At 39.8% G+C, this 23131-nt stretch overlaps 1 protein-coding gene across 6 annotated transcripts in view; it reads right to left on the bottom strand.

Moving 5' to 3' along the window:
* Positions 1 to 23131, bottom strand: part of Adamtsl1 (ADAMTS-like 1) — a 955322-nt gene that overhangs the window by 312013 nt on the left and 620178 nt on the right. For all 6 annotated transcript variants that reach the window (XM_039111084.2, XM_039111080.2, XM_039111079.2 and 3 more), the window contains one exon: positions 17145 to 17190. In XM_039111084.2, the coding sequence (XP_038967012.1) occupies positions 17145 to 17190 (46 nt within the window). The remainder of the gene's footprint in view (positions 1 to 17144; positions 17191 to 23131) is intronic.

Here is a 23131-nt window from a genome sequence, read left to right as displayed (position 1 = left end):
TTTCCATTATTGTAATAGATCTTTATAAAAGTCAATGTAAAATTTTAAATTTAATGTAGAATAATAAATACAATTATCATCATCAGTTGCTGTACTAACTGTATTGGCTTTCTTTTGCTGTCATAACAAGCTGTCATGAACATAGGAGCTTAAAACAAAATAAATGGACTATTTTGTCATTCTAGAGAGAGGGAGCAACACTGGAGCTCAAAGGCCCATTTGTTTGCACAAAGCCAAGGTATTGGGGGGAAAAGCTGTTCTTAGGAGGCCCTAGCAAGGAGTCCAATCCTAAATTTAGCTAGGTTGTCAATCAAACTCAGTTCTTTGATGTCGAAAGACAGAAGTCCCTCTTTCATTGCTATGCACATGTTGGTGGGAATGACAGTTTTACAAGCTTCTCTGGTTCTTATATCTTAGAGCTAGAAATAGTGTATGGGTCTTCTTTGAGCTTTGAGTCTTTGGTCCTTTTCTGACAGTTGTTCTGACTCTAGCCAGTGGAAGTGTGTGCTTGTTTGTTTGACTGTTTTACCTTGACCTGCATGTCCTAAGGTTTATTATCTTCATTGAATTAGAAACGTCTTCTTTGACAAATAATACAGTATCCAACAACAGGTCCCATGGCCCAAGGCTTCAGCATCTTTGAGAGCTCATTCACGTGGACTGTGGCTGTCAGGCTGTGTTAGTTGATTCTAAAAATGTAGAGAATCCTCCATCGTCTCTCTGGTTTAATTCACAGTGCACTTCTAGTCAGAAGACTTTTCTCTTTTTTGTCTGGAATATTTTGTAATTTCCTATATTTTCTTTGGAAGCTCTTATTAGATGTTGGGACTTACTTGCTTTTGAAAATATCTCTTAAAGGGTTCTCAAAATTAAAATTTCTGCAATATTTTATTACATTTTGAGTCAAGTTTTTAATTGTTACAATCAATTTTTGTCTTTATTTAACATCTGGATCTTGGTCTGTGTTTTTTGTTTATCACCTGATGCTCCCCCTTTTCCAGCTCCTATTAACTTCTAAGATTTTCTTTATGTTCTAGTTTTGCCTCTGTCTGTGGAAATTTTAATTTTGATTGCTATAGTCTTCTATTGTAAATTTCTAATACTTTCATTTCCTTATCTGTGTGTCTTACTTCATTTATACCTTTCTCAGAATCTTTTTCTTAGTTGTTACTTGATCAGTTGTTCTATTTGTGGTAGTAAAAATCTTACATAGTTACCCTTGCCAACACTAAACTGGCAAATACAAAATTCATTGCTCCCCGGAGAATTTAGTCCTTGAGTCTCTGATCATCATACTTTAAGTCAACTTATCAAAAGATAACCTCATTTTTCTATTTGAGGATACCATATTTAATAGACATTGTTGGCTCATTAACATTGAACTCCTTTGTAAAAGCACTACAGTTCCATGACTCAAGGAACCTTATCTAACAACTGTGTCCTCTAGAAGGCACATTATAACCCTTTTTGAGCTTAGAAACAACAGACAACACTTCATTGTTATGCTTGTGGGCCATTTTAAATAGCAAAACCACTCAGACAGAAACACAGAAATAAATGGGGAAAATATGCTACTAAGTAGATAAACAAAAAAGCCATACTTTTTAATAGTTAAGAGCTGACTCAAGTAGACAATGTCACCTTGTTCGACCCCAGCTGGGAACACAAGCACAGATTTTTTTTCTCTGCCCTTCCCTAGTCTGCAAATGACCACAGAAGCACACCACAAATACTTACGTGGGGATTGCAAACACATTTTAGCAAGTAGGCAAATTCACAGTGACCTGCACTCATGAATAAATCACTTTTGATGTCTTTGTCAAACAGTTTCACATACTTTTATCTGGAGTAAATATTAATTTCGTTGCCACTCTTGGTGTTGTGTTTCTGTCATGTGCTTTGGGACTTTTATTGTAGACTCAGAATGGTCTTTCCCCTATTCTAATAGTTTCATGATTATCTCCATGTGGTTCTCACAACTCCCAATCCAGAATCAAATACTATCCCGGAATGTGGGGCTTTGTGCCATAATAAGGACATTTTAAGTCCAGCCCTAGAGTCACAGAGTGGCTTGACATGATTCAGTTGATGATAATACCTACATTCTCCAACTAGCTTTCCTTAGAACTGTAACTTCAGACAATGCCTTCATCCTAAGCAATGCCTTTTTTCTAACAGAGAGTCCTATCCAAGTTTCTGACATCAAGTTCCCCACCTAGACTGCATCCTACCCTCCTGTGAAGTAAGTTTGTCCTCAGGGGGCGAGGATGCTGCTGATCTTTGCACACTCCTAGACTTAGAGCTTGCAGCTGTACAGTCAGCACAGATCACCAACTTTTGTTTATGATCCATTTGTGGTCTATGGAATTTTTATCCAGTTTTTGAAACTGGCTGGGATACTCTATTGACTTTTATTATTTTATACAAGTTTGATATTGTTACCTGTTCCAAGGTGGAAGAAGTAAAAGAACTCAGTTTTTTTTCTTTCATTTTGGTATTTTTATATAGCTTATCTCACCCCACATTGGGTTTCTAGAATATTTTTTATCTTTCTTCTCATCCTTCCTCCAATTTCAAAACTTTTGAGAGGAGAAAAAAAATCATATACAACCTTTGGTATTTTCATTTTCTCCTAGGGCAATGCATTGCACATAGTTGATAAGGTCTATTGAATTAAATTCATGTCAATTGAATTATTTAAGAGTGGTAGGGAAGAAAGCATGCATCAGGTCTTTGAAAGAAATGCCTTCTTGACCATTAGAACTGTACAAATTATACACAAGATGGAGAACTTTCTCCCTTACAGGTCTTGGGGAAACTCAGTGGCCTTTGAGCTTGCCTATCAGAATGCAGGCTCTTTGGAATGTGATACAGAACTCTGCCTCATCAGAAGCCTTAGATGGGATGCTCATAACTAAAGCAGGTTAATACATAGCTGTGTGGGAAGAACAAGGTTGCATATCAAGAAAGTGGCTATCTGGGGCTCATGCTGTCATGATGGCCCAGTCCTCCTATATTGAGAGGTATATGTGAGGTATCTTCAAACCTATAGTAATTCAAAGAACATTGCTTCAACCACTAATTTTAAGGAAAAGAAAATAAAGTCTTAAGTTATATACTTTGAAATAGACTGGTAAATTATTTTAAAATTTCTGTTTGGGTAAGTAGAAATTTTATTATACTGCTGAAGAAAAGGAGCCTGGAAAAATGCAGGACGTAAGTGGGGCTGAGTTCTGAAGGCTATTCACAATGAAGAATCAAAGAAAAAGAAATGTAACAATGCTTTTTCACCCCTTCTTCTCTCAAGACCATGCTTCACTCAAAACCCTGAACTTCACTGGGAACTTGAACCATATACTCTCTGAAAGCCACATTGGGTACTTTTTATAGCAAGATTATAAGGAAAATATAGTGAACCTCAAAGATAACCTCTCTTAAAGGTCATAACTTCCTCAATAAAGAAAGAGGATATTTAAAATGCACAAAAAGCACACAGAAGGCTAAATTCCCGGAATAAAGAATCACAACATGGTGTAAAAGCTATCTTGTTAAGTAAACAATGGCTCCACTCACAATACTTAACTCAATAGCCTATAGGAGATCTCACAGAAAGTTCCACCCCCCAGCCCTCAGCGCTGCTGTTACTTGACCTTCAACATCTCTTTGGGTTAATCAGAAGATTTGATGTTGCTTATCATTTTTCGACTCATGGAATCCAGGCTGAGCACAAGCAAGTATCTGCAAGTTAGCAGCCTATGCATGGCAGCTTGTTTGGTTTCATTCCACAGGGCACTCTGCCAAGGGATGAACAGCAGTAGTCATTTCTCTCTAAATCACTGTCAAGACCCTGCTTCAAGCTGCTATTTGGTTCACCAGAGGCCAGTACATAGACTATGGAATCCAGAAACTGGGGTCTGGGAAAGACGATTTTGAAGAGGACTGACTTACACATTTATATCTTCTTGACAGGCAGAGAGGCTCCTAGGAAAAGGAACAGGGGCAGGGTGAGGGTAGCGGTGAGGATTTGGGGGTGTTTTCAGTTTGGGTGCTTGGATTTGTTCTTCCTCCTGTATTTAATTTGCACATTTAAAGTTCTCAGCAGTTCAAATGCTTTTAACCCAGTGGGATTGTAAATTGCCACGATAAACTTGAATATCTCTTTTCTTTTAAAAAAGCGCATGCTGTTTTTAAAAATGCTTGGCCTTTAAAAGCCTCTTCTATTTCAGTTTTGTTCATAGCCTAGACCATCTTATGCCTGTCTTACATAGTTTGGAGCACAGGATTTGATATTTATGAATCTGGCAGGGTCACGTTAAGCTATTTTTCTTTAAATGCTTCAACTTCTCTATCAGTAAAATTAAGGCACAACCCATTTTTTTTCTCAGAAGTTGTAAGAACTAAATGAGCTAGGGGGTGAAAGCCATTAGACCCCATGACTGGCATATGACAGATATGAAAAATGTCTGGGTTCCTTTCTTCTGCTGGTATTTTACGTCTATAATTTTGACTCTGGATTACATGATTAGCTTTATCTGTCACTTCAGGGAAGAGGTGTGTGGCACCTTTGCTTCTTGGCCTTTGGCTAAGATCAAGTGAGAAGCTATTGCTGTTTGTGTAAGACTATGGAACTCTCTGGCAGATGGGACTCATATCTGCTTCCCCCAATATGATATACATTCTAAGTCTGTAGAATGATGGATTCATCCTCGAATTCTACTCGTCAGTTGAAAGCTTAACTGATAAAGATTTCAGTGTGCAAAAGTCCTTCAGCTAACATGGTACTATTACTAATGAGAGGCACGTCTGCAACAACAGGTCTATCTGAACATTCGCCCTAGGGTATTCCAATGTGACAACAGTAAAGGAAGCAAACCCTGGGGTTGACAGTAGATGCTTGACATGAGCTGTCCATTCACATGGAAGGAAGCACTTTCATTTCCTCTTGGCCAGCATCATGGGAGTGAGAGGTAGACCCAGCTCTATGGTCTAGAAATATCAGCTCATGTTGTTCCAAAGTCATCCTCAACCATCATCAACATTTCTTTGACAGTCCCTGAGAAGATGCTTAGTAAAAATCAAGTGTGATCAATTTAGGAGAAAATATACCAGAAAGATGCCATCATGCAGAAGCCAATTGTATCACTATATTTGTTTGCATTTTGTCTAAGCTATGCCCCACAGTTACCTGACTCACTATAAAAGGGGCTGCTCGACCCCTCTTCTCTCCCCCCTCTCTCTTTCTCTCTCTCTTGCCTTCTTGCTCTAGCTCTGTCCTCTCATCCCTTCCCTCTCTCTCTTCATTCCCCTCCCCCTGATCTCTCCAAGTGTTCACAGCTCTTCTTCTCCTCTTCTCTCTTCTCCTCTTCTCTTCCTCTCCTCTTCTCCTCTTCTCTTCCTCTCCCTTCCTCCTCTCCTCTTCCTCTCCTCCTCCTCCCCTCCCCTCCCCTCCCCTCCCCTCCCCTCCTCTCCTCTCCTCTCCTCTCTCTCCCCCCACCCCCGCCGACTTTCTCTTTTTCTGTCTCTACTACCCTCTCAACTCCTCTCCCCATGCTCTAAATAAACTCTATTCTATAGCACACCATTGTGTGGCTGGTCCCTCAGTGGGTAAGGAATGCCTCAGCATGAGCCCTCAGAGGCACCCCCTTCCCCATACCTGGCTACATATCCACCTAACATATGTCCCCCTCTTTATCTTTTTACAAAACACAACATTTGGTGCCAGGCTCACAGGGATGGTGACCAAGAGACACAGATCAAAGGAAGTATGGGTGACAAGGAGTAGCCTCCTGGGGATATCCCCAGGATCATGACCAGAGCAAGGGCCCTGAGACTGGCACTCTGGGCCCGAAGAAGGAGCTGATGTTTGCACTTCAATATTCTCTTTTATATCTTCTGCAATCCTTTGGAGTTCTACACAGACCTTGAGTTAAGTGTAGGAATGCAGTCATCCTTAGCTGGGGGATTCAGTTTTTCTGGATCAAAATGTGCACTTTTTATGAATGTTGATGCTGATGGGATTGTCTTGGTTTCTGTTTCCCTGGTTCCCACCCTCTCTAAGATTGCCACTTACTTTATCTTTGCCAAGCAAATGACAAGAAAAGAACCAAAATTTACTAAGCACCGCTCACACACATATTTGCACCCCTGCACTCTCTGTAGAGGAGCATTACAACATTAGCAGAGCTGTTATTCTTGCATTATGATTTAGGAAACTGAGGCTACAAAACGTTAGAGAGATTTTACCCCAAACACAGAATCTGTACCAAGTCTGAGGTCTTTCAACAGAGCAGTGTTTACACCAGACCTCTCCTGGGAGAGGTCAGGTTTGAGGCAAGGGATACAAAATTGAGAACACATGAAGGAGAAAGGAAAAGTGGAGAATTAGGAGTCCAATAAAGATATGTCAAAAAAGCATTAAGAAAGAAAGGCAATGTAGGGAGCAGTCAGGAGAAGGCTGAGGGAAGAAGAAAAGCAGAAGGCGCAGCCCATGAACATGGGGGGCACCCAGTTCCCTTGGCTAGCTGCCCAGCCACGAGCACAGCAGAGACCTATAGTCACAGGAAGGAATCTGTGAACCATTAAAAATTGTTTATTTCTTTATGCCACAAATGATAAAACAGTCGTAAAATGCAACGGTTGTTTTCCCAGAGTAATTGCTGTGAATATTTTCAGCCATTATTCTAAATGCTCAGTGTTTAACTAGTATAAAAGCAGTGATGTGTTTTGAACCAAAATCAACCTCCAGTTGTCACACAGCATGCTGTGTACATACTGTTGGAGATTAATTTACTCTCAAGACCTTCAAAGCTTACTTAGTACTGATGCTATCACAGGTTGGACAGGAGCTCTCTCTTCTAAAATACAAAAGTCACTCATCATTGTGTTCTTGTGAAAAAGCGTTTGCCTCTATTATTTGATTATATTGTAAATAATATTAATACAGTAATAATAATAATAATATTCATCATCATCATCATCATCATCATCATCATCACTAATGTCATGTGTCCAACCCAGGGAAAGAGAACACTGTTGAAAATATTCTCCCTCAAGAGCGTTGTTTTCTTCCCAGAGCCTAGTAAGAGAAAGGCACAGAAAGCCAAAGACCTTTAGTTGCCGTATCAGATTGACCCTGGCTTTGTGATAAGTTAGAATTCATATGGTATAGACTGATTAACCCCTTAGATATGATTGTGAGTCTATGTACCAATTCTAACCCAGTATTTTTCTGACTAAGAACAGCCAACCATTATAACTAGCAAACACCTAACTGCCTAACCTAAGGGACAAAAACTATATTAAAAAGGAAGGAGCTTTGTAATTCTGCACCTCAGCCAAAGATGAGGTCTGGTGTTCTTAATGTAGAATACCTGGCCCCTGTCACAACAAAACAATGAAAAATTCTCCCATGCTGCCAGAGTAATGCTGATCTTCAGAGGCTCAAAATGACCTAATAAATTTACCTTTTAAAAATAATGTCTCCCTTGGGGTTCGAGCTATTAGAATGCTTGTCCAGCATGTAGGAATGAGAGGACCTAGGCTGATCTGTAGAAGGACATAATCTGGGCATCTTGGCACATGCCTGTAATCCCAACACCCGGGAGATAAAAATAGGAGGATCAAGAATTCAAAGTCTTCCTTGGTTACATAGAAAGTTGGAGAGCCTGGGTTATATAAAAGGCTGTCTGAAGCTCAAAAACTAGACTTGGAGCATTTTGTAAGATAGAACGACTTTGAAGAATGGTAGGCTGCAGCAAAGTGGGCTAAATATTTGATATTTATGGATATTTATTCATATGTAACTCTGGAGACTGGGAGTCCAAGTTTAAGGTGCCTGAAGTCCTGGTTACCTTGGATACCTCTCTTCTAGGTTTGGGATGGTTGTGTTCTATCTCTCTGTTCCTCCCCCTCCCTCCCTCTTTTTATCTTTCCCTTTCTCTTCCTCTTGTTCCTCTTTCTTCTCTTCTTCACCCTACCCTTTGTACTTTCTCTCTCCCTTTGTTTATGTGTGTCTTTGTTCATCCTAATCTCCTTACTGGTCACATATATTGGAACCCAACCTAATGTCTATGTAGCTTAATTGTCCCTATAAAGATCTCATATGCTTATATTCTGATGTACTGGACTGTTAGGACTTCATGCAAATGAGAGGATACAAGTGACGTCACCCCAGGTGGGAAGAGGTGCAGAAGCAATACCACATTATCGGTATTGAATCAGTGTTCCTCAAAATGACCCATGGTTTGGGATGTTTTTTAATGTTTCAAGAACAAATATAAAATTCATTGAGTAACTTAAAATACTTCCATCAAATCTCTTTATCTTTAATATTTTCTTATTAAAATTATACTACCAATAGAAAATGTACATTTTTCTTTCTAAAGACACAGAAACCCTATAAAGAGAGAGAAATGTGACTCCTCTTCACTCATCCAGTTCCACTTTGTCTGACATTATATAATCTCTGCCATCAGTTTGATAGATATCCTTCAAGATCTGTAGCTGTATCACATACCCATGCTCAGTCCACTTTAGGGAACCCTAAAGCAAGATCACTATATCTGTTACTGTATACTTATACCACACACACACACATATATATATATAACATATACATATATACACATATGTATATATACATATAATATATATTTTATACTACAACTACACACACACACACACACACACACACACACACACACACACACACGCAGAGTATACTAACTTTTCAAACTTAGGGAGAACCTGAAAGGACTTTATAGCTTTGTGCATATAGCACTTCCTTATTCTTTAAAATAATCATATAACTTTCCGGCATTGGTGCATCATAGTTTACCTAGCTGATTCTCTTCTATTTACTTCCACTTTTAAACTACCACAAACATTCTATTCATGCTCTTCTTTGTATATTTCTGAACAAGGTATTTTGGCAGATGGTAGATGGAGATTAGAGAAAGTTCATACATTTGCTTCAAGCATATAAATTGTAGTGACAATACTCCAATTCAGAAAAGCCCCACTCTTTCAGTGAGCCAGTGTGGCTGTCAGACTTCAGTGTCTCTGGAATACAACAGTGAAGATGAGATCTTTACGTTCCCCCAGTACTTCTTTGATCCATATACCTAAGCCTTCTCAGAGACTCTCCAAGTACAACGTACATGTAGAATCTAGAGGAAAGGAGACCTTGATCCCAAATTTCCTCTAAACCAATGACTGTCAATTTTTCTAATGCTGTGACCTTTAATATAGTTCCCTGTGTTATGGTAACCCCAACCATAAAATTATTTTGTTGCTACTTCATAACTATAATTGTATTTACTGTTACCCATCATAATGCAAACATCTGATATGTAACCCCAAAGGGATAGTGACCCCCAGGTTGAGGACTGCTCCCTAAATCTACCAGAAAAAGACAAGTCCTGGCCATCCTATACTGATCTCAGAGATGATATCAGCACAAGAGAATTTCTTATTTTCAACTGCCTGGGACAAGGGATGAAGAAAAGATGGGTCTTGTGAGAAGCACATTTCTTTCGTCCATGCTGGAGGGAGTGAATCAGCCACAAGGAGAAGCAGCCAGGATGCTGAGGGTAACCTTGGAAGCCCCTCTGGTAGGTGGGGATCTTGAACATTTATTAGGAAGAAACCAACATTCTTTCCCTCAGAATTTCCTTCCCACTTAAGAGACTTTGTACTTGAGGTTAAGAAATCCCTCCATGCCTTCTATATATTTTGCCAGAGAGGGGCTGGCTTGTAGCCTGGGGAGGAGAAACACAGAGTGGGTGGCTAGAGCAGCTAGTTTCTTGTCAGTCTCCTCTTCCCAACAGAGCCCATCACCCTGAGTGAGTGGTTAGGAATGCCCCTATAAATAACATGCTGGGTGAGTCCAGATTTTAACTCAGATAAATATCTCACCTCTTTCCCCACAATAGGCCCTGTGCTGCACCTCATAAAACCACACACCAGGGTCTGAAGCAATCTAGGCCCCTTCATGCTTTGCCCTTCACACATACTAACTAGTCTCCGATGTCACCTCAGAGAGAACTTCCTGACCACCCATGCACAGCAGTCTCCTCATGTCCCTCTCCACCACACCACCCTGCTTTACTTTTTTTCACAGCCTCTATTATGTAAAATTGTCTTCTGTCCTTGCGTAGATGTTTACTCTCTGCCTTCTCCAGCTGACTTTGAACTTTGTGAGAGTCTGGACTGCATCTTTCTCTGTCATTAGCATATCCAGTGCCTGGACATGTGTCTGCAGCATGGTAGGCCTCAGTTGGATTTGTTAAGTGACTCCCATCCTCATTTCTCAAGATTTCATTGTAGCTCGAAACCTATTTCCTCTCAACTTTCAAGGATCCACTCAAATGGCGTTTTACTGAGGATGTCATTCATTCATCATCTATGCAAATTTTGTTCATAGCACTATTGATGCCCTATTAAGTTTTTTTTTTAAGGATACCCATAGGGCAAAAGAAAGGCACACCAGTTTCACTTATAAGTAGGTATGTCCAAGCACCTTGTTAAGTATTGGTGTTAGTCATTCAGTGGCAATTTGAAAGAGCAAGACATATAACTCCAAAAAAGTATTCTGTTTCACCCCTAATTCCTCTTTCCTTACCAATGGATGTAATTGTCTGTTGGGGACTATACAGCTTTTCTAAGCATGAATCACATCAGGCAGTGTGCTGGATAGTTTTAGGTCAACTTGACACAGGCTAGGGTCATCTGAGAGGAGGACACCCTGACAGAGAGAAAATGTTTCCAGAAGATTGGAATCAAGCCTATAAGACCATTTTCTTAATTAGTGTTTGATGTGGGAGGCCCCAGCCTATTGTGAGTGGGATTATTCCTGGGAGAGTGGGATAGCCTGGATCTATAAGAAAGTAGGTTGAGCAAGCTAGTAAGCAGTACTCCTTCATGGTCTCTGCATCAGATCCTGCCTCCGGGTTCCTGCCCTGTTTGAGTTCCTGCCCTGAGTTCCTTTGATGATGAACAGTGATATTGGGAATTTGAAACAAATAATCCCTTTCCTCTCCAAGTTGCTTTCGTCATGGTGCTTCATCACAGTAATAGTAACCCTAATTAAGGCAGACTGTGCCACTGTTACTCTCCTAGCACTGGCCACTCTTGTTAAGAAAGGCTGTGCTCCATTAAAAGTAAAGGTACAGTAGAGAGAAGAGTTTGTATATTGTTTGTATATTGCGGTTTGTATATTGTTCAGTGGGTGCTGGGAAGTGCTGTGTTTTCTTTTCATGTTGAAGATGTCCTAAGGCAGTTCTGAGTTTCCTGGTTCCTCCTGCAAAACTGGGCACCACATGTATATGTGGTGAGATGATCTGATGTCATCCTGATGGGATGCTTTAGCTTCCTCTGCCCACCTGGACATGGACAATGCACATCGCACTTTATTAGGGTGTGTGTTTGTGGCTTTGCCTGACATAATAGATGTTTATTTCCTCCAGCATAGGTTTCCTGCCTTTGTCCTGATAGCAGCAGCCCTTAGAATCTGTCATGCAGAATCCGAGCCGGAAAGTGAACAGATGTTGGTGACATGTATGATTAAACAGGAAGGAGCGAGTGAGAACAAGCAAGCAAACCCATAACTCTATCATGTAACAACACATCACTCCTGCCTTTCAGAACAAGGATGACAAAAATCATAAAGGACTGCAACAAGATGGGGAGAATGTTACCATATCCCACACCTTGGCGCACCTCGGATGGAATGACCCAACGCACAGACTCCGATAGACTCCGACAGATGATTTCACTACCTCTGTCCAGACTGCAGGAGTATGCCACTTTTTAATCATCCAAATATGAACTCCAAAAGTTGGTTTCAAAATCTGAACAAGGAGGGCCTGTATCAGAGTTGTCATGCCTGAAGGTTTTATATTTGGCCTTGGATATAAAGCAGCAAGCATGATGTGACTTTGTTCTATGTAAGAGCTGCCCAAGAAAAATGGTCATATGGATCAAGCAGGAATCATGCCATTAACAATCCTGTGCATTTTATGACCTTTCACAGACTCAAATATGAGAACTACTAGTTAAATAAATGGTCGAACTGCAGCAAGTTGAGAATTCCACTCCATGTTGGCTCTCCTTCCTTCAATTCTATTACTAGCTATAAAGGCTTCCACTGTGGTATTATTGACTGTGTGCTACCACTGATATCTTTATTGATCTATATTCATATCCAAATCCAGTTCAGCTTACATATGCTTTACAAGAACTCCAAAGTTTAAGCTGGAAGGATGCATGGGGTTTCTTGGTTCAACTTTCACATTATTTTGGATGTCAAAGCAGAAGCTCAGGGGAAGTTATAAGGTTGCCAGGTTCACTGTGTTCTCTCTGGCCATGATAGCTGACACCTTTGTCTTCTGATTAAAGAAAAATTCTGTCCAGATAGTCCAGAGCTTTGGGGGGGTTGTAATGGGAGGGAGGATGGGGAGGGGTACACCCATATAGAAGGGGAGGGGAGGGGCTAGGGGGATGTTGGCCGTGAAACCAGGAAAGAGAATAACAATTGAAATGTAAATAAGAAATACTCAAGTTAATAAAGATGAAAAAAAAAGATAGTCCAGAGCAACAGTGCTGGAGACCCTAGAAGAGGATTGTGTTAAATGGAGTATGAGGCAAAACAGCTAGAATTCCATCTCTAAAATATATTCCAAACCCTCCCACCAGTGTGATGCTAGTCTAAGCAATCACAGATGCTTACCAAAACTGTTGTAAAATCTCCTAGTCTTCTACTCTCCCACCATTCTCAAGAGTGAGCTGAAGCAGAGTCTGACTCATTGAACTACAAGTTCAATTCTGTTCTCCCCTGCTTAAGTTTTTCCAGACACTTTGTATAAAAATATAAGCACCTGGTAGTGCCTTGCACGATCTAGCTGCTTCCAACTAAGAAAAGCCTTACAGAAGAACTCATTTACTTTGGCTCATAGCTCCTAAGGAATGAGTCTGCCATGGAGTCCAGCATGGCATAAGCAGAATGCGTGGCAGAAGGCCCAAGTAGCCGAGAGATCTCATCTCTAGCATTAAACACCAGGTAACAAGAGTGAAGTGAGGTGGGGCTATAAGTTCTCAAACTCAGCTCCTCATGCTACTTCCAGGAAGCTACATCTCTCAAGGGTTCTATCACATTCTCCAAATAGTACCACCAACTATTGACCAAGTCTTCAAATACCTGAGCCAGGAGGAACATCTATCATTTAAACCACCACAGGCATGAAAAGACTTTGGGCAGTTAGAGCCAAGACTGAGAACTCGGGAAATATTGTGAGGAGTTTGATGCTTGTGTTGATACATTTCATCACTCACTTCTGTGTTGACTTACATGCACTTGAATATCTGTGCATATGTATGTGCACCTGTGTAAGGTGTCTACAAGGACAAATAGGGGCATCAGATCCTCTTGACCTGGAGGTACAGGTTTTTGAGACACTTGACATGGGCACTGGGCCTTGCTGCAAGAGCAGCAAGTGCTCTTAAATGCTGAGCCAGCTCTCTGGGTCCTGGCAATAAATTTCTTAAAGTCTTGGAGCTGATTTTTTTTTCTCAGAAAAAAAAATCACAAAAATTGGAAAACACTTTCTGCTCTTCATCTTGCTTTAGAGAACTAGGTTTTAAAGAAATATAGTATTTAACAGCTCTACAAAGAAAAATAGTCATGAGTTGAATTTTTGAAGACACAGTGGTTCAAAAGTGTCCCAGAAAGCTGTCTAGGGAAAAGGTGTATCCCTGAGAGCTAAACTGAGGGACTCTCAGGTTGCCAAACTCAGCTGAATTCTCCTAAACATCTCAAGTTGAAAAATAGGAGTGTGAGTATGGAAAAGAGCCATTCTTCGGAGATTTATTCATTCATTTATTTATTTAATGACAATGTTGTTTCTGTCACAGCCAAAATCCAGGAAGAAAAATCCTTCAATTATTTGAAGACTCTCCATGCTCATAAAACAATCAGTATCAGTTTGATTTCTCCAAGCTGTAAAAATTGGGCTCATGTAATACTGTAAGTTGAAAGTGATTTGAGGTCAGAGTGAGCCTACATTGGCCCAGGATATTGCTAAAAACAATACTAAGGAAGTTATGAAAATTTCTAAAGTGTTTTAAGGACAGGACAGATAGTCTGCTGCTCAAGATGCTCACAGTTCACCTACAGAATACAGCCTAGGCCATTACAGCTAGCCTACACGCTCAAAAGGCAAGAAGGAAGATAAGGAGAATTGAGTCACAGCACTTAAAAAAAAACTAAACAAACAAACAAACAAAAACCAACCCTGTTATCTAAGCTACTACTACCAAGAATGGGGGATTAGAAAAGTCAATAAGCTTATGCACATTTCCACCATCACATCTTTTCATACCATTTCAAGAGGTTTTGTTTGTCTCCATTTGTTTTAAACAGCAAACAATTGACTGACATTTGTAGGTGAGGAGGAAATTACAAGTGATAATGATGGACGCTATATTATCTGACATCTATCCTAAGTAGAAACAAGGATCTAGCTACCCAAAGATTTCCATCGAATAATTACACTTGCTCCCCATGGTCACACCCTGTTTCCTGTATGTTCTCCTTGGGCATTAAAACCTGACGGAGCACTTTCCAATGGTTTTACTCTGTCATCTCTGTTATAGCTTCAGTCAAATGCAATGCTTGTGCTTCCTCATTTCTCAGTATTTCTACAAGTCTTCAAGTCTGTCAATCATCATCTCTGTAGGAGCAGCCCCCATTGCTGCCCACCATTTGTCTCCTGAGTGCTCATCTCTACTCTGGCCAACGTAGGACTTTACATTCACTTCCTCATTTTCAATTTGTGTCTCTCTTCAATGAGTGAAGTATGCTGCCTTTCCATTTGTCAACATGACTTGATTTGTCATCTGTCCCCTCTATGAAGAAGTATGGTGTGGCATCCAGGGCATTCTCACCTCCTCACATCACCATTTATCACTCATTTTAAACTCAGCTTTGTCATTTTTTATGTGTATGTGTGGTGTTGGGAACTGAACCCAGAACCTTACACATGTTTGCTAAGTTGCGTCTACCTATGAGTAAGACCCCTCAGATGTCCCATATTTGGTACAAACAAACAAGATTCCCTTGAGTCTACAAGGAGATATTTCTTTTATACATTTTATAAAACTTATGCTGGTATTTGAAAATCCTCTAAAAGCCATATTGAAATTTAATTTCCATTGTTACAGTACTAAGAGGAATTGTGTTCCTGTCAAAAAGGATTAGTTCAGCTCAGTCCATTTGTCCTGACGTCCCAAACTGCTCTTGCCAGATGCTGGGACCCAGTTCCTGAATTTCCAAGTCTTCAGCACCAGGTCCCAAATAAACCTGTGATGTTTATAAACTGCCCAGCCCATGGTCCTCTGTGCACAAAACAGAGCCATATAAATAGCCCATACCCATCCACACCATTTCTTCATTAGTTTCTTCTTTATTCTGTCCCAGTTTTCTTTTATCCTGATAAACTATGGATTAGTGAGAGTGAGACTGGGAAGAGAGGAAGGAAGGGGCTCTGATTAAGATGTAAAATAAATAAAACATAGAAAATTATTTTATGTGCATAAATGTTTTCCTGCACATACATCTGTATATTCGTGTCTAGTACCTGCAGAGACCAGAAGAGGATATTGTATCCCCTGAGATTAGAGTGTCAGATGGTAATGAACTCCTGGAAACTCAATTCAGGTACTCTAGAAGGGCAACCAGTGCTTGTAATAACCACTGAGCATCTTTCTGCCCTCTACCTCCCCGCAACTGTCTTATTTCTGATACCTGTTCTCACCCTTCGTCTAGCATTCTGAATACTCATATACAGTTCCAGGCCAGCCATGGCTATAGACAGTGAGACCCTGTCCACATACTGAGTGGAGCTGAGTCGTAGGACAATCACATTAGGAAAGACTATATAGAAGGCCACTCTGAGGAAAGGACATATCAACTGAATCTAAACACGAAGGTGCCAATCAAGGAAACAATGAGGAAGAGTTTCCTGAAAAGAGGGATTAGGGGGTACAAAGCTCTCACAATGTGCTCTTTGCTTCTTTTACTCTGGGTACACCCCCAACTTCAGGTGCTTCATGCACAATACCCTTAGCTTATATTCCTCTAGGATGAATTTCCTCTGGGGCTAAACCTTCGTACATTGTCTTTCCCATATATTATTGATCCAGTGCAACCATGCTGTTGCGACAGAACTTACTTTCTGACGGTGAAACTGCACCATATCTGCAATTCAGACTCCCCTTTGCTCCCGTGTCTACTAAGCCCATGAACTTGGAAGCTAACATTCAAAGCTTTTCAATGATAAGACCTTAAACTATCTTTCAACTCTTTCCTGCATGTTGGCAGGCACAAGTTACTAACATGATTGCGCAGTACACCCTTTAATTCTTCTGCCTCCAAAGAGGCCTACAGTGTTCACTCCGTTGGAGTAACTGTCATCTCCTCACACACAGCATGGGCCAGTTTTACCCCTCCAGGCTCGATCTCACTCCATTTTTTCCTTTAATACCCTTCAAAATCCTCTGTTGTCATCCCAAACAACTTTATCCCAACTGGCATTTGTCATGTTTGCTGAGGAATGAAGTTATGTCTCTCTCTCTCTCTCTCTCTCTCTCTCTCTCTCTCTCTCTCTCTCTCTCTCTCTCTCCACACCCCAGACTCTGTAGCAGATGTTGAAAACAGTGAATGCGTGTTATTTATCCCTGTGCTAGCACAGTGCCTCACACGTAGCCAGCATTAAATGTTTGCTGGACAGATGAAGGCATTCAGCAAACCTGACTCTGATTAACTAATATTTATTTCATGATACTCCAAGTGTTTTCCCTTTTTTTTTAAATCATTGCCTGCCTCATTTCTCCTGAGAACTATATGTGAAAAGACAGAGCAGGAAGAAATGCAGTTTGTTTTGAAACAGTCTACTTAGTTTTAATCTGGTTGAGCGATTAAAAGTTTATACGGAGGAGCATTAGAAATGATTGGGTAATCAGTATAGAATGCAATAAATAACTGTTTGTGAAGTACTAATTGATTGGCTTCCCACTTAGATCCATAAAACTTCTTAACATATCCCAGGGCTGAAATATTACAATCTCAAAGCAAAGGAGCTCATGCTTACCACATTACTGCATGTTCTGTATCGAATATTTCTTCCTTCACAGCTCCTACATCACAAAAAAGAAAGAATTAGAAAATTTCATTATTACCTATGGAAGTCTCAGAGATTGAACTAATTTCCTCTCACAATTTATTCTTAATATGAATAACAAGTTTTCATTTTTCTTCTAAATAGGTTATTAGGATTGTCGGCAAATATCTTCACCTACGGACTTTTCTGGCCCTACTTAAATATTTTTGAAGATGCTATTAAGTATACTTTAAAGACACTGCTTTGACAGGTATATACTATTTTATCAAATGATACACTTGATATACCCACATCCATCCTTTGTCATTTCAAGTAATTTCAAAGGATTCAATAAATGAGGGTATAACAAACCATCTCCACGAACACATTTTATCCAACTGTATCTTTAAAACAGATAAATTTCTAGAAGCAGAATTACCAAACTAAAATAAAGAAACTTTGGTCAGGGACTTGCAAATTATTGCCAAATTGCATTCCATAAAGGGTGTGCTATTACATAGTCCTACCAACACTACATGGGAGTTTCCATTTTACTAAATTCTCATGAATAAAAATAATTGATTTTTGCTAAAACATTCAGTGATGACAATGGGGGAACAATAGTACTCTACACTTTTCAAGCAAACCCACACTTTTCAGAAAGCAAGGAAAATGATGTTATGAAATTTTCAGAGAGTTATCATGCAAGTAGTTATCAGTCATGGAGTTCCAGATACAATTTTAAGTTTGTCATATGTTCATTAGCTCTCCTGAATTAGTGGAATGATAAGGTATCATCATCGCATTCACTTTACAGATGGGATGATGCTAACAGTGGGTTGTTGAAACCCCACAAGTGCTAGGTGGTGGCGTGATACTGACACAGATCACTTGGTTTCAGGACTTAGATGTATGATAAGACTTTGCAATGCTCCTAATGCTTCCCAATCTTTCAATTCAGGAAACATTTTGGAGCTACTGTTACAGGCTATGAATGAAATGACTTTGTACAATGCTAAGTATGGAATACAACTTGGTTATATAATTATGCATAAAAATAGTGATTGTGTTAGGTCTTAAAGATGCTAACAAGAACAAAAATGGCATCCAAAAACACAATTACACACAAGCTGTTTTAGGCATAAAGATTTGACTTCAATCAAGTTATATGCTTTGATATACATTAAAATTAGAATTAGTGAAGAAACATCTGAATTGTAGAAAAGGGAGACTTATTGAAGATGCATGGGGGTCAATGAGACAAGCGGTGCTCTAGACTCAATGAACTTGAAATTGACCCTTGACCAGGCTGCTGTTGCTGCCTCAATAGATGGCAACACTGAACGTTCAGCTCAGATGAGGAGCATCCCTCATCGAATGCCATGTTGGCTAAGAGTTTTTCCAAGAATGGCCTAACTCTAAAAACTGCCGAGAGGGAGAGTATTGGCTCTGTTGGCATAAGTATGATGATCCATTCTTGAATAGGCAAGGGGGACCTCAGGTTACTTTAGAACAGAAAACGTAGAACTCTAAACTAGAAAAACTCAACTTTACTTGAAAGAACTGAACTCTGTAATCTTAGAGGCAATAATGTCTTTTTCCATTTTTTTGTTTTTATGCCTTAAATGTAGTAATGGAAACACTTTGGAATCAGGAGTTTGAAGATCAGAATCTTGATTTTGCTTTTTTTTTTTCTTTAACTTAGGTCAGCCTTTGACCCTTATTTAGAGTTTTAGTTTGGTCTCACATCAAATGGCTTCACCATAAAGCTCTGTTTGAATGACAGGGGCTATTACAGTGCATCACACAGAACAAGACAAAGAAAGCAACTTGAATCCACTTGCTTGAATAATTTAGACAAGCTTTCTTTTAGAGATTTTAACCTATAACTACCTATGCAGAATTTACCAGAATAATCTTTGGAAATAGGAGTGATAGCGTAGAGTTTAAATACAGTTTGAAATAATTTTGATTAAGGCAAACAAAGAAATAACAAAAACAAGAAATGCTTTTTATATCTTCTAAAAGATAACTCTTAATTATCTATCATTTAATATTGATTTATAAATTACTTATGCTCCAAAGCAACTTCTTTTTCCATGTTAAATTATAATTTAATTGATTGTCCATTTAATTTGTCAAAAACATGGTATTCAATATAGTATTCCATATGGTGACAGTGTTCAAGTTTGGCAAATCAATTGTTTATTATTGTTGCTTATTATCATTTATTATTATTACTATCATTATTAATACTATTATTATTGGCAATTGAACTTAGGATCTTGCATGTACTAGCAAATGTTCTACTACTGAGCATTATCTTCAGCCTTGACAATGATTCACTATTGAAAGATATAATATGTGAATGATAGATTATAATAAAAACACTCTGGCCCCGTGTTGGCATATTATCTTTAACTTTTCACAAAATACAAAGTTGTGTTATTCTTACTTTGCAAATGAGGAAACTGAGGCCAAGAGTGTTGATCAGGCTTACAGATTTATACACAAAGAAGAGACCCGGGAATTTGGAACCCTGGCCTGACTAACCAACACAAGAAAAGGAACAAGATGTGAGAAGGATGTGTGGGATACTAACGTTAGAGATGACTCGCATCATATCAATCTATGTGCTGCCTCTCAAGTCTGATAAATCTTCCCATAATGCAAACCTACACACACTGGGGCATCTTGCAAAGAAGCGTGCTCATCAGTAACATGCCATGTGTAGTATTTCAGTGCAGAGGAGTTAATTTTTAAACAATCAAATTTATTATTATGTTTAAATATAGACTTTCTCCCCTTAAGTAGAAAAGTGACTCTTTCACTACAAGATTTAATTACTGTTGAGCATACATTTCTCCATCCCAGGCATTTGCCTAGATACGACATCTCACCTGAAAATTAAGTAGCCCTTCTTCCCTTCCTTTTTATTCAAGTTTATTCAACATCTGAGTGGGCTCCTTCATATTTAGGCAATGTATAATTTCATCCATGGAGATGAAACCAGCAGAACTTTCGATCCAAATAATTTCTGAGAAATGTTAAAGTGGAGCAGGGTTTACAACTTTCTCTCCCAGCACAAACTGAAACACTTAGAAGACTGTGCTGATACAAATCAATGCAAACACTGGAATATATTCACAGACTAGAAAGTCCCATGCTCATCCACTTCAGCACCTCACGCTTAGCCAGCCACTTAACTCAAACTCAAACTCCTCTCTCAAAGAATGGAAACTACCCCAATCACAAACTATTCTTTATGGGTTAATCAGGCTTTAATTCTCTTATAACGCTATTAGTGTAGACGCTGGGTAATTTTTTCTCTACATATAAGAAACCCTCAGACTCCTCTGGATACTGGTGTGTGCTATTGTCTTAGTTTCAATGATCACAGTTCTGCCACCCAAGAAGACATTAAAAAGACAGGAGAGTGGCATCTCTAGCAGGGGTTGGTTCACACATGGGGCTCTTTTCAGCCAGCTTAGTCCACCCGAGAGCTGCAGAAGGACCACCTTTGGGAACCTATAAGTGAACTATACGGGGAACAAGTCCTTTCGGAGACTCCATGAGACCCTAATCCCCTCAGCCCTTGAAGAGACAGCCATTGGAACTTCTAGATGCTTGTGAATCTACCTCCAGCTGTCCACGGTCTTAATCTAGGTTCAAAGTAGATGCTGAAAATTTGGCCTGGCACTGGTGCCCACATGTACATCGGGGGCATCTGGTGGTAAACACAGGGTAAAAATATACAGGGGGTACAGTCCATGTATGCTCATGATGTGATAGTCTCAGAGTTGAACCTTTCCCTTAGGCTCCATTTCATGTTTGCATTTTAGAGAGTCAGCCCTTCAAGCTCTATCCTCTACTCCATACTTAAAAGAGTTAATAGTAATCTGTAGTGTAGTTTCTTAAACAACAGGCAAAATGAATCTTGTTTATAGTAAAATACGTTCAGGGAGGGCTTGTTCCAACAAGGGCCAATTAAGTACTGTCTCTTTCAAAGTCTCTTCACATACTCATGATTACATTATCTATCTAGTATATTCTATGTTTGAAATAATTGGATATAATTCAAGTGTGACTGTCTAGTGAGTACTTTATTAATATCTGTAGATCTAAATTTCCTTTAACAAACAGTAAGTGAATGTATGCAGCTCTGAACCCTGATCATGAGCCTTACTCTCCCTACCATGCATTTCTAGAATCACCTACTTCAAATATTAAGGAATCGGCTTACAAAATTCTCCAGAAGTTGTAAATGTAATTTGATAACATCTTCCTATGGAAACCCAATTTTAGTGAAAGGTATCCTTAATCTTTGTAGCTACAATTAATGTTGCTACTCCTCCCCCCTCCCACCTCCCCCAACCCCCACAACTCTGCTCCACACCATTGAGGTCAAACTTCATTCATTTAACAAAGCCACTCAAATTCAGCAAACAATACATCCCTAGTAGAAATTCAAGGACGCATTCTGCTTGATGCCATCTTTCAGGAGATGAGTTGGCTGGGGACAGACAGTTCTAGGTCACACCAAGGCATCACAATATGCCATAAGCTTCAAAGTAGCCCAATGAGCCAAGAAAAAAAAATATATATATATATTTCACCTTAAGTCTGCCTTCTCAAAGCAAATTTAAACTGACTGAGGGGCTGGTGGGAGCATAAATTAGGAACTGGAGTTACAAGCATTAGAGTTACATATTTTTGTAACCTCACTTTTATATTTCAACACGTCTGCTCTATAACAACTTCTCATTATAAGAACAGTAACTGCACTGCCAACTTGGGGACCCTGACTTTTGTATACAGAGCCAGATGGAGGGAGGGAGAGAGGGAGAGGGAGGAGGAGGGAGGGAGAGGAAGACAGGAAGGGGAGAGGGAGAAAAAGAGGGGGAGAGAGAGAGAGAGAGAGAGAGAGAGAGAGAGAGAGAGAGAGAGAGAGAAAGAGAGAGAGATTAACAACTAATGTGGAGGCTACCTCAGATAGAAATGGGGATTCTGTAGGTTCAGGGAAAGCATTGTAAATTGCAATATAAGTCAATTGCTTGTGGCTGTGTGATCTTCTTTCAACCCCAGACAATTAAGGAAGGTTTCTGGATTTTTTGGCAGATTCCTGAGGCACAGTTAGGGGGCTGCAGCCCTCCCTGCAAAATCTAAACTGAGATGCGTGACACTCCTTTACACTGGAGTTCCAAGTTTGTCTCATGAGGTTCCAGTTGTTTTATTTGCTATTGTGAGTGTTTGGTATGCTCTAAATCACAACTAGAAAAATCACAACCAAGTTGTTGTCCCCCCCGCCCCCGACCCCTAACTTGATGTTCCATATATGTCCTTCTCTTTAAGCAAAGATGTGCTGCAACAAGCCAGCGAGTATTCACCAACATGGGTCAGGGGGAAAAAGCAAGGAGTACACAAGTGTGATCAAAGAAAGAGAAGAGAAGAGCAACACAGCAAGACCTAGCATGGTAAACCATGAGGATGATGTCCACCCTGAGCAAAGCCCAGCACTGCTTGGTGTGCACTGCTGAGATCATCGAAGGAAACCAAATACACTGAACACTCCTATGGTGACAATGAGTCCTTAGATAGTGCTCCCTGGTTAACAAGCTTTTGTATAATGCTTCCTGGTTTATAGTCATTTAACTCCTTTACTGAACACTGGCTATAAGCCAGCAGAAAAGAAGACATTATGGAAGATACAAAAATGATGAAGTCCCTTGACTCTCAGCAAAGTTATTAATTAGCTGAAGCAAATAGACATTAATTAGAATATTACATACAACACTAGACTGCAGAAACGATGAAAGGGACAGTTTAGATATTAACTACAGGAGTTTGAAAAGGAGCAGATACATAACCTTAGTAGAGATGCCTTCGGTGGCATGCTCTGTGAAGGGTCTCAAGAATATAACCAGAGAGGAAAATTGAAGAACAAGCCCTCCCTCCCCTGCCCCCACATTCCAAATGTC

This window comes from Rattus norvegicus, chromosome 5 (genome assembly GCF_036323735.1).
Source record: "Rattus norvegicus strain BN/NHsdMcwi chromosome 5, GRCr8, whole genome shotgun sequence".
Taxonomy (NCBI): domain Eukaryota; kingdom Metazoa; phylum Chordata; class Mammalia; order Rodentia; family Muridae; genus Rattus; species Rattus norvegicus.
This window is presented reverse-complemented; position numbering and strand designations above follow the sequence as displayed.